At 47.1% G+C, this 12,076-nt stretch overlaps 1 protein-coding gene across 1 annotated transcript; it reads left to right on the top strand.

The window, feature by feature from the left end:
• The first annotated feature begins 10,654 nt into the window (after window positions 1–10,654).
• On the top strand, window positions 10,655–11,324 carry LOC128110563 (enhancer of rudimentary homolog). Its single transcript, XM_052738235.1, has one exon. It carries the CDS (start codon window positions 10,655–10,657, stop codon window positions 10,937–10,939), a length of 285 nt encoding a protein of 94 aa, XP_052594195.1. The 3' UTR covers window positions 10,940–11,324.
• The last annotated feature ends 752 nt before the right edge of the window (window positions 11,325–12,076 follow it).

Raw genomic sequence — 12,076 nt, 5'->3', positions numbered from 1 at the left:
ACTCGGACCAGTGAGGTTGATCAGTTTGTAAAGGTGCCCGATGCCAAGTCTGATGAGCTGATGTAAAGAGTCTTCCTCTGGCCTGCCAGCCAGCTCCCAAATAACTACACGGAGACTTATTAATTATGAAAGCTTGGCCTTAGCTTAGGCTTGTCCCACTAGCTCTTATAACTTAAATCAACCCATTTATATTAATCTATGTTTTGCCTCATGGCTTTTTACCTCTCTTTCTGTATGTCTGCCTCCCTCCACGTCTCCTTGGCGTCTCTCTGTGCCTCGATTATCTCCTCCGACTTCTCTCTGTGCCCTCCTGCCTAGCGATTGGCCATTCTGCTTTTTAGTACACCAATCACAGCAATACACCTTCACACGGTGTACAAATATCCTACCTTTCCTCTGTGACTGCAGAAACCCAAACACTGACAGGAACCATTTGTGGGGGAAAAAAACAAACCTGTATCTAGACTCACGGTTTCAGTCCACCGCGGCAGGGAAGGTGAAGAGTGGCTGAATAACTGATGCAGTCGGAGCCTGTGGTGGAGTCCCCGCTCACATCACGGCTGAACAGTGAGCAGGAGAATAGTAACAGAGTCACGGGACTTCAAAGGGTTCTGATGACCTACATGGCATCCCAAAATAGTGCCATTGCATGAGCCTGGCTGGGTATAGTGGTTCACACCTGTAATTTTGTCACTTGGGAGGATGCGACAGGAGAATTGCTGTGAGTTAAAGTCCAACCTTGGCTTCACCGAGAATTCCTGGTTAGCATAGGATATAGAGTAAGACTGTCTCAAAATAAAAACACAACAACATATAAACTTAAGGGCCCCTGGTGGGGTTTTCATAAGCAAACCACAGCATCACCACAGTGACAGCTGTGTGGTGATGTCTCAGATCCCTGAGGGGAGATTTTTGGACCTTCCTCCTGTTCCCTGTTCGTTAGGAACTGTAACGTACTAGGTTACAATTGTTTTTTCTATGTATTGATCAGAATTGCCTGCATGTGTCACAGAACAGCTCTAACTCTTGTGAGCCGGACAAACGTCAATGTGTGATGATTTGGATTTTCCCGAAACACCTCCCCTTTCAGTCTGAGGCGTTCAGGAATGCTGGTGTTTGCTTTCTTTTTTTTTTTCTTGCATTTCTGCTCTGGGGTAGGGCTGGGCCACAACCTCATATTTTGCAAGTGTGGGGTCTCTTTCTCTGAGGTTACTTCTGATGGCAGCCAGAAGCCAGTTCCATGGGGAGAAGGTCCTTTGCCTTCACCAGAGCCTTCCCAGAGGCCCAGGCTAATGAGCCACTGAGGGCAGGCCTTTTGTGCTGGTAGTACAGGACACTTTCCTCTAAGCTGGGCACTTCTTGTGCATCAGGTGCTCCAGAGCAGTCCGCTTGTTCTAGGGACAGTCAGTCTTTCCCCTGTCCCTTTGTGTAAGTGATCCTCTGGGGGACCACTTTCTGAGCTGGTAAGGAATGGGCACCCCTTTGCCCTCTTGTACAAAGACAAGTTCATGATGTACACCACAGGCACTTTGGGAACCAATATACAACTTTCATAAGTAAAGATTTACAATGATATTTCAGATTTATCAAGATGCTCCAGGCCTTTGATAACGGGGGGATGAATTTGTGTCTTGAAACCCAAATGCACTGTTGGTAAACATTCTTATGAGGCGATGCTGTTGCCAAAAGAGGTGACGTCACGTCTTAGGTGGAGTCCTACCAATTCCAGCACGCTGGGCTCCACCACTGACATGTGCTGTGGGAGGCTTTTCTACTGCTTCCCAATTTCCTGCCAGTACCCTGGTGGTCGGGAGGAGGGCCGCTGGCCCTGGCCCCTGGGACAGCAGACAAGTCTGGCCAAATCTCCCCACTGGGAACTTGGCCAAGCCAGATGTTTCCGCAGCCCCTCCCCTGGCTTGCCCTCCCTTTCAGGTCTATATCTCCAGTACATTTTTCTCACCATCCAGGCTTCTTCCTGTAAGGATGGCTTTGTCCAGGCTTTTGCCTCTGGCTGGAGAGGGACCAAGGATCTGACTCTCACCTTGATTTCTCCGAGGTTTGACATTTCTGGATCTTTGCCACCCCATCTGGTCATTCTCAGAGCAAACCCAGTCTCTGCATAGTGTCAGCTGTCAGGAGCAGGAAGTCAACAGATGGAGATGTTTCCAGCACTCTGAGGCCTCGGACCAGTATAGGGATCCACAGGAGGGCAAATTCACACAGATCATGGGGGTGGGGATGGGATGATGACATCCAGCCATCCGGCCACCTATTTCTGGGAGTCTCGATCCCCAGGTGTGGGACAGCCAGCCGAGGCTCCCATGAGTTGCCGAGTAACTGTTTGAATCAGTGAAGTAATGAGTAGAAATCTGCCAGAGGGGATTTCCAAGTGATGTAAGGGATGTGTTTTGAGTAAGAACAAGCATCCCACCCTTATTTACAAGGCTGTGCTGTGGAGCGGCAGGCTGTATGTGTTTAAGAGACCCTTTGTGCCGGGCGGTGGTGGCGCACGCCTTTAATCCCAGCACTCGGGAGGCAGAGCCAGGTGGATCTCTGTGAGTTCGAGGCCAGCCTGGTCTCCAAAGCGAGTACCAGGAAAGGCGCAAAGCTACACAGAGAAACCCTGTCTCGAAAAACCAAAAAAAAAAAAAAAAAAAAAAAAAGAGACCCTTTGTTTACAAACAAGTTGTAGAACTGTGCCCAAAGAACATTCCTCCGCAAGGAGACCTCCCTGGCATCTTGGGTTTGTCCTGAGCCCTGCCAGTGCTCTTCCTCCTTCCTCCCAAGAGCCTCAGAGGAAGGCACTTGCCCCAAGAAGCCAGAAATGATGGAGCAGTTACAATAAATATGTCCCAGACCCATTCAAAGTAAACCTTCACATCGTCACCCACCTGTGAGGCCAGCCATCCCCATTTTACAGATGAGGAAAATATTAGAAGATATAAGACAAGCCGGCACAGGAAGAAATGCTATTTTATTAATAATTTACATTAAAAATTTTTTAATAAATATCTGGAAAAAAAAAGAAGACAAATAGACAAGTAAGGGAAGAGTTCATCCCACCCCTGACCCCAGGACCTCCCCAGACAGAGAGCCACTGGGTGACCTGCCTGGGTGGCCTTATGGATCTCCCGAGGACATTGTAAAGTCCGATGTTTCTGAATTCTCTCACAGAAACTGCTCCGGCAGAGGAGGGCAACAAAGCCTGAGGGTGAAGGACTCAGTCCAAAGTGGCATCCTGGGACTATCGATAGACTTTTTTTTTTTTTTTTTTTTTTTTTTTTTTTGGTTTTTCGAGACAGGGTTTCTCTGTGTAGCTTTGCGCCTTTCCTGGAACTCACTTGGTAGTCCAGGCTGGCCTCGAACTCACAGAGATCCGCCTGGCTCTGCCTCCCGAGTGCTGGGATTAAAGGCGTGCGCCACCACCGCCCGGCTTCGATAGACTTTTTATTTCATAATGTATGGTTTGTGTTGTTGTTTGGTTTTATATATATACACACATTATAAGCCTTATCATTTTAACCAATGTGTGTGAATATATGTATGTGTTTATGTGTGGTTTATGTGTGTGCTTTGTGGTATGTTTGTGCGTGGTGTGTGTAGTATGATGTGTGTGGTTTGTGTGTATGTATGTGTGTGTGGTGTGTATGTGTGGTGTGTGTGTGATGTGTGGTGTGTGTGTAGTGTATGTGTATATATATGTGTGGTGTGTATCTGTGTGTGGTGTGTGTATGTGTGTGTGATGTGTGTAGTGTATGTGTATATATATGTGGTGTGTGTGTATGTGTGTAGTGTATGTGTGTGCATGATGTGTATGTGTGGTGTGTGTGTGTGTGTGGTATATCTGTGTGGTGTGTGTGTAGTGTGTGTGTGGTGTGTGTGTACTGGGGACTGAACTCAGGACCTCATGCAGGAGAGGCAAGTGCTGTAGCACTGAGCAATATCCCAGCCTGCTTTTTACTTTTTATTTTGAAGCAGGGTTCCCTAAGGCATTCAGTGTCTTCGTTAGGGTTTCTAGTGCTGTGACAAAATATCGTGACCACAGGCAACTTGGGGAGGAAAGGGTTAATTTCATCTTACAGCCGTGGAGTCCACCATCCAGGGAAGTTGAGGCAGGAACCTAGAGGCAGGAACTCAGATCAAGCTTGGTAGCAAGTGTCTTTACCTCCAGAGACATCTCGTGGCCACTAGGTCTTGAACTTTTTGTATTTTGAGGACTGGGTTTCACTATGTAGCCACAGCTGGCCTGGAGCTTGTCATGTAGACCAGACTGGCCTCCACCTCACAGAGATCCATCTGCCTCTGCCTCTGAGTGCTGGGATTAAAGGTGTGCGCCCCCACACCGGTTGCCTTGAACTTCCAACCTCTGCCTTAGACTCTGAGTGGCTGAATTTACAGGCCTGCATCTCTTACTGTTTTGTTTTGTTTTGTTTTAATGTGTATGTATGTGTATGCCTGTGATGTGGAGGCTTAAGGCTGACCTCGGGAGTCTTCCTCGGTCCATCCCACTCTACCTTATTAACTGAGGCAGTCTCCCAACTGACCGCAAAGGTTGTTAACTACAGCTAATGAAGTCAGCCAGCTCATCCCAGCCTCCCCACCTGCACACCTGTCTGCTTTCCATCACCATCCAGCATTTACGTGGGTCCTGAGCTGTCCCACAAGCCTGCTCCCCAGCCCCACCACGACCATTTTTAAGTTTGGGATTCAGAGGCATTAAGCACATGGGCAGCCATCACCCCTGTCCACCTCTGGAAACGGTCTCCCTCCTGATCAAACAGCCCTGACCCTTCTCCCACCTTTCCCAGCCCCCGAGTGACTTTCTGACTCGGTGATGCTGACCGCTCAAGGTAGAGGGGACCTTTTTACCAGGACAAGTCTCTGTCATCGGTGACTTAGCGTATGTCCTCAAGGTCCATCTACAATACTTGTTTTCATAAATACACACACACATACACACGTACCATACACACAGAACATCACACACACACCACAAATCACACACATACACACACACACCACACACACAGAACATCACACACCACATACGCACAAACATACACACACACCACATCAAACACACACACACACACACACACACACGCACCACATCACACACACACACACACACACACACACGCACCACATCACACACACACACACACACATACACCACATCACACACACCACACACACATACACCACACACACAGAACATCACACACCACATACACACAAACATACACATACACACACACACACACACACACACACACACACACACACACACACACGACAACATCATTATAAGCCAGTCACAATCTGAAAGCAGATGTTTCCAGAAGCTGGGCTTTATGTATTTAATGTCTTTATGTGTCCCTAAGGTCACACACCCCAGTATAAGAAGCACCCACCAGCTAGTCCTCAGCCCAAGTTCTAACCCACTCAAAGGACAGCCCCTTGTGATTAAGGAGAGCTTCCATTCTGCTAGGCATGTAGTTACATAGCATGTAGTTTAATGACTTCTGAAATCTGAAAATTTCTCAGTCCTGGAATGTTTTTTGGCCCCAAGAGTTTCAGTTAAGAGACTGGGACAAACATGCAGCAGCTACCCTTTCTCACGGGGACACGTTCCAAGACCCCCAACAGCTGTCTGAAATTAGAGCTAGTACCGAATGCTGTGTACTATGACTTTCCTTATGAATTCATATCCATGATACCCATGATGAAGTTTAGTTGATAAGTTAGGGCCAGAGAGATGGCTCGGAGCTTAAAGGCACTGGTGCCCAAGTGAAGTCACCTTGAATCAGGTCCCTGCGACTCACATCGTGGAAGAAGAGAACTGACCCCAGAAATTGTCATCTGACCTTCTTGGAGGTGTGCACACTCTCCCACCTACCCCCATGGTAAATAAGGAAATGTAATCTCGAAAGATTAACTGTGATAATCATATAGAATAATTGTAACCATCTATTGTAATAAAAGATCAATATTCAAGCTGACAAACTATTTCTAGAATTTTTCTATGTGAAATTTTCAGATATTCATATGACAATTGATTGCCAGTATCTGAAACTATGGAAAGAAAATGTGGGGATGAGGGTGACCAGAGTGCACATGAGCAACTCCCAGGGACAGAAAAGCTGTGGAAATAAAGACCCGAGACCCAGTTTTGTCTCATTAAGGTTAAGCTATACTGTATTCTGCAGTAGCAGTCCATTACCCACCTGTGTGTCTTTACAGTCCGTTACCCACCTGTGTGTCTTATTGTGGACTTGGCATATTTTTATTATTTTTAATAGTTTTTGGCTTCACATGTTTTACAAGTCATTGTTTTAAGAAATGTTTGAGGGCTGAAGAGATGACTTAGAGGTTAAGAGCACCGACTGCTCTTCCAGAGGTCCTGGGTTCAATTCCCAGCAACCACATGATGGCTCACAACCATCTGTAATGAGATCTGGCGCCCTGTTCTATATACATAATAAATAAATAAATCTTAAAAAAAAAAAGAAATGTTTGAGCTACAAGAATAATATACTTGCTTACTTAATCCTTTAATCAAAAGAGTAAACATTTGAAGATGGAAAATAGGGCTGCTCTATGGCCCGTGTGGTAGAATGCTTGTGTGGCGTTCACAAAGCACCATGTGATTCCCAGTGTGGCGTAGTACTGGGCCTGGCAGAACACGTGTAACCCAGCACGCAGGACCTGGGGTCAGGAGGACCAAGAAGCCCAAAAGTGGACTAGAGAGATGATTCAGTGGTTAAGAGTGTGTACGGCTCTTCCAGAGGATGTGAATTCAGATCCCAGCTCCCATGTTGGGCAGCTCACGACTGCCTGAAACTCCAGTTTCAAGGGATCAAACACCTTTTTCTGGCCGCTGTAGGCACCTGCACTCACATGCTTGGTTGTACACACACACACCCACAAACACAACTTCTTTCTAATGTTTTGGATTTTTTTCCCGATTATTTATTTATTTTATTGATGTTTTGCTTGTATGTATGTCTGTGTGGGAGTGGCGGATCCCCTGGAACAGAGTTATAGAAAATTGTAAGCTGCCATGAGGGTGCTGGGAATTGAACCCAGGTCCTCTGGAAGAGCAGCCAGTGCTCTTAACTGCTGGGCCATCTCTCCAGTCCATTCATAATTTCAAAAAATAATAAAACTTTTTCTTTCATTTCCTTTTTTTTAAAGGAAGTTTGAAGTCATACTTGACCAGCTTGGAATCCATGAGACTCTATCGCAAAAACGAACAAACAGCCAGGTGGTGGTGGTGGTGGTGGCGGCGGCGGCGCACGCTTTTAATCCCTGCACTCCGGAGGCAGAGGCAGGAGGATCTCTGTGAGTTCGAGGCCAGCCTGGTCTACAGAGCAAGATCCAGGACAGCCAGGGCTACAGAGAGAAACCCTGTCACAGGGGGAAAAAAAAAAGAACAACGGGGCTGGAGTGAGGACTTGATGACTTGCTGCTTTTGCAGAGAGATCTTGGTTTGGTTCCTGGCACCCACATGGCAATTCACAACTGTCTGTAATGCCAGTTCCAGGAGTTTCTGATGCCTTCTTCTGGCCTCTGTGGGCACTGCAGGGACATGGTACTTATACATTATATGTGCAAGCACAACATATACACATAACATAAAAATAAACAAATCTTCAAAACAAATAATGAAGATACAAACAGTGGTCAGGGTGAAGTCAGTGGTAGAGCAATTATCTAGAGTGCTCAGGGACTGAAGTTTGCCCTCCAGCACTGCGAGCAAATAAATACGTGAGTCTCTACATATACTAGGGTTCTGATGATTCTAAAGTTAAAAAAAATTTAGAAGTACAAAGTTGGGCTGTAGGTGTGGCTCAGTGTAGGAGACGTGCCTAGATTCTGGGCTCCATCCCCAGAACTGAGACAGGAAGGAAGAAGGAGGGAGGAAGGGAGAGAGGGAAGGAGGGAGGGAGGGAGGAAGGGAGGGAGGGAGGAAGGGAGGGAGGGAGGAAGGGAGGGAGGGAGGGAGAGAGGGAGGGAGGGAGGGAGGGAGGGAGGGAGGGAGGGAGGGAGGTAAAAAAAAGCATAAAGCCACTCAAGTACATTTGGGAATCTCGCAGAACTCGGAGGCTGAGAAACTCAGTTTCTAAAACTATTGTAAGTGGAAGTTGCGTTTCCCATCTGAACCTACTGTACATGACAGCTTAGTCTCAGTGCTCCAGCTTCCGCTTCCACTCTGGAGATCCTGTGGCTGTGGGGAGCTGAGGGTGCCTGATCCTGGGGATGCAGGGGATGAGGTGAAAGGAGAAGACTGGTTTTTGTTTGTTTTTCTTACATTTTAAAATGACATTTGTGTATTTATTTCGTGCGTGTATGTGTGCACACATGTTTGGCCGTCAGGGGGTGACTTGAGGAGTTGGGTCTCTCTGTTCACCACATGAGTTTCAGGGATTGAACTCAGGTAAAGGCCTCTTACCACCGAGTCGTCTCAGCATCCCAAACAAACTCTTTTTTTAGCAGTTGGTGCGAGCTTTATGGAGGCCAGTACTCCCCTTCTCTTTCTTCTCCATGTGAGGGTCAGGGGGCGAGTTGTTGATGAAGTCTTAGCTCTGGGCATCCCAACAGGCTGTCGGTTACCTGTCTGAAAAAAGCTCAAGAGGGCAGTGAGGAGACAAGAAAGGAGATGGAAATCAATTCACACACTGGGAAAGGACCCCACAAAGGGTTTGTCCTTAGGGCTCTAACAGGGTTCAGGTTTAAACAGAGGAAGAACTGGGGTGAGTATGCTGTAGTGTGCATACTGAGACAGCCAGGCTCGGTCACAGAGAGCTCTGCTGATCATGACCTCAGGTCGGCAACACTGTACAAGGCGGTCCTTCTCACTTGAGTTTCCATGAGAAATTCCAGCAGTCAGCTCACTATCATCGCCAGCTGCCACACTATGAGGCTGAACTGTTCCTGCCAAGGACAATTGGAGGCTTAGGACAATGACTGGAGACTCCTGGGCACCGGTTAGGGGTGAGCAATCTAGAACAAGACACTGTAAAATCTGACAGTAAGGGGCCAGTGACAGGGCTCCAGCTGCCAGGCTTGATAACCTGAGTTTGACCCTGGGACCTGTCGGAACATGTCCAGGAATGGAGCCCTGGGAGGGGAATTCTGAGTGTTTGTGAGAAAACTCCAAGAAACCAAGACAAGAGTCTTGTGATTTCAGTTTCTTCAAAATATGAAATTGAGCCTTGTGGTGATGGCGCACACCTTTAATCCTAGCACTTGGGAGGCAGAGGCAGGTGGATCTCTGTGAGTTCGAGGCCAGCCTGGGCTACAGAGTGAGTCCCAGGATGGCCAGGGCTATACAGAGAAACCCAGTTTTGAAAAACCAAAAACAACAACCAAAACCCACAGAATTGTTCTTGGAATGTGCTTTTGTGAGCTGCCCAGGGGTGTCGGGCAGGGGTGAGTTCACTTAAGATATTCGTCACAGCTGGCTATTGTTACTTGTTTATGTTGTTGTTTGTTTATGTTGTTATTTGTTTCTATGCCTCTACATGGTTTTTACCATGTGCCGTGTGTCCTTGTGATTGTATCCAGCTTGGATTCATGAGAACTTTACTCTGGTGACCTTTCTTAACCCTCAGGGTATAAATTTTCTGATGCTAAATTTATAAATTTAATAAATTACATTAAATAAATTGCGTGGGACCCCAGTCTGTCTTCATTTTAGGCTTCATTCTCCTAGGTCCAACCTTCTCTAGCGTGGTAAACAGGGAGCCAACCCCTGACCACTGTCCTCTGACCTCCACAAGCAAGCCGTGACACCCGGGTGAGTGTATGTGCACACACGTACAATTAATGCATTTTTTAAAAAGTTGATAGTAAAAATGCCTCAGTTACATTGCTCGGTGGGCTTTAAGCCCTAACGGAATGGAACGAGCTACCTTGGCATCACTGGTGTGGAGGCGAACACTCCTTAAGTGATTTACATGCTCACTTGCTTAAGTAAGCAAGAATTTGACACAAAGTAAGGAAGACAGGCACAAAACCAAGGCAGAAAGGCCAGACCTTTGTCCTGCTTGTGGGTATAGATAGGTCATGTTTATCAAAAGCGTTTTCTAAGTGTTTGCTGTGTTGTCGCTGAAGCAGGAGACTTGTCTTGCCCACATTAACACACAGGACGTCTCACCCTGTGTCAGGGCTAAGCTCCTACTGTCACCCCAGGAACCCCCACCCAGACAGAGGGGTCCTGGTATTGCCAGGGAGAGGCCCGATGTTTGGTGCACGAGGATTTAGAATGGGGAGGTGGGCTTTACACTTTCTTCTGGAATCTTCTTTGGTGTGTATAGTATAAGTGTGTGTGAGTGCACTCTGTGCAGATGTGTGTGCAGGCCAGAGGTTGATATCAGGATCTAGTCCTCAGTTGCTCACCCAGCTCATTTTTTGAGATGGGCTTTCTCACTGAACCTGGAGCTCTCTTCTTTGGCTAGACTGGCTGGCCAGTGAGACCCCAGAATCCTCCAGTGCTGGAGTTTCAGGCCCAGGTTTTATGTGTGGGTCCTGGGTATTTGAATTCAGATCCCCATGCTTAAGCACTTACCCACTGAGCCATTTCCTCAGGTGAGGACCAAGAATCCAGATCTGGGTGTGGGGTGTCAGCTGCAGGAAAGCGTTTGGTGCCATGTCTCACACCAGTTTGTTGGTACAGCCTACGGAGAGGCTAGAAGGCAGGACTCACACTAACCATCAGTCTGGGAGTGAATGCATGAAAGGTGTTGGTAAAATACATGAGGAACATCTGAAGATGTCTCAGCAGCACCCCCTCCACGGATTCACTCAGCCGTTGGATTTTATTGACGGCCTGGCAGGTCTCAGCTGCCTTTGCTTACTCAGTTGGTACACAGACTGGATCAAAGAGAAGATCTACGTGCTCCTTCGTCGACAGGCCCAACAGGCTGGGAAGTAGTTGAGTTGGAAGCATTAGGGGCTGAGGGTGGGCTTGGAACAGGTGCATACAGCGTGCTGTAGTGAACATTTTGTATGATAGTAACCCTGTTTCCATTTTGTTACTAGAGCCAAGATTGAATGTATGACACGATAGTGAATGATCTTTTCATTCGAAACCACCATTGCCCCTTTGCTCCTTTTCCTTTCTTTTTTTACTTAAACATTTTTATGATAATTCAGAGAGAAAGTGTTCTTTGCCAGTTAAGGTTGGTTCCAGTCCTGGAAACTGTTTGTATCTGCTTTACAGCAGTGAGTGCACTAACCCTTTGTGGGGGGTAGGGATGGTGACGAGCTTAGTTATGTCCTCTGGGAAAGTCTTAGTGAAAAATAAAAAATGTTCTGTAGGGGTGTGCTGGCTAGTTTTATGTCAACTTGACACAAGCTAGAGTCATCAGAGGTGAGAGTTGAGAAAATATCTCCATAAGGCAAACCTATAGGTCATTTTCTTTTTGTTTCTTTTGTTTTTTGAAACAGGTTTCTCCATGTAGCCTTGGCTGTTCTGGAACTCTCTCTGTAAACCAGACTGGCCTAGAACTCAGAGATCTGCTTGCCTCTGCCTCCCGAGTGCTGGGATTAAAGGTGTGTGCCATTATGCTCGGCTCAAAGCAGGAAACATCCTGTCATTTTCTTAATTAGTGATCGATGCTGGGAGGCAGGTCATTCTGTGTGGTGTCACTTTTGGGCTGGTGGTCCTGGGTTCGATAAGAAAGCAGGCTGAGCAAGCCATGGTAAGCAAGCCAGTAAACAGCACTCTTCCTTGGCCTCTGCATCAGCTCCTGCCTCCAGGTTCCTGCCCTGTTTGAGTTCCTGTCCTGACTTCTTTGTTTGAAGAGTGATGTGGAATCGTAAGCCAAATAAATCCTTTCCTCTCTGACTTGCTTTTGGTCATGGTGTTTCATCACAGCAATAATAGCCCTAAGACAAGTGGTTAAACACACACACACACACACACACACACACACACACACACACACACACACACACCGGTCCACATCTGGACTGGAGTGTGGTCGGTTGGTAGAATGCTTGTCCAACAAGCAGCCCTGGCTTTGATGTCCAGGACTACACCAACTGGGCAAGGGATCTGTAACCCTGG

Source organism: Peromyscus californicus, unplaced genomic scaffold (assembly GCF_007827085.1).
Source record: "Peromyscus californicus insignis strain IS unplaced genomic scaffold, ASM782708v3 Scaffold_15__1_contigs__length_86483966, whole genome shotgun sequence".
NCBI lineage: Eukaryota > Metazoa > Chordata > Mammalia > Rodentia > Cricetidae > Peromyscus > Peromyscus californicus.
This window is presented reverse-complemented; position numbering and strand designations above follow the sequence as displayed.

What these genes read in the sequence shown, in the direction of transcription:
- LOC128110563 (XM_052738235.1), top strand. Translation starts at nt 10,655, where the DNA reads ATGTCTCACACCAGTTTGTTGGTACAGCCTACGGAGAGGCTAGAAGGC.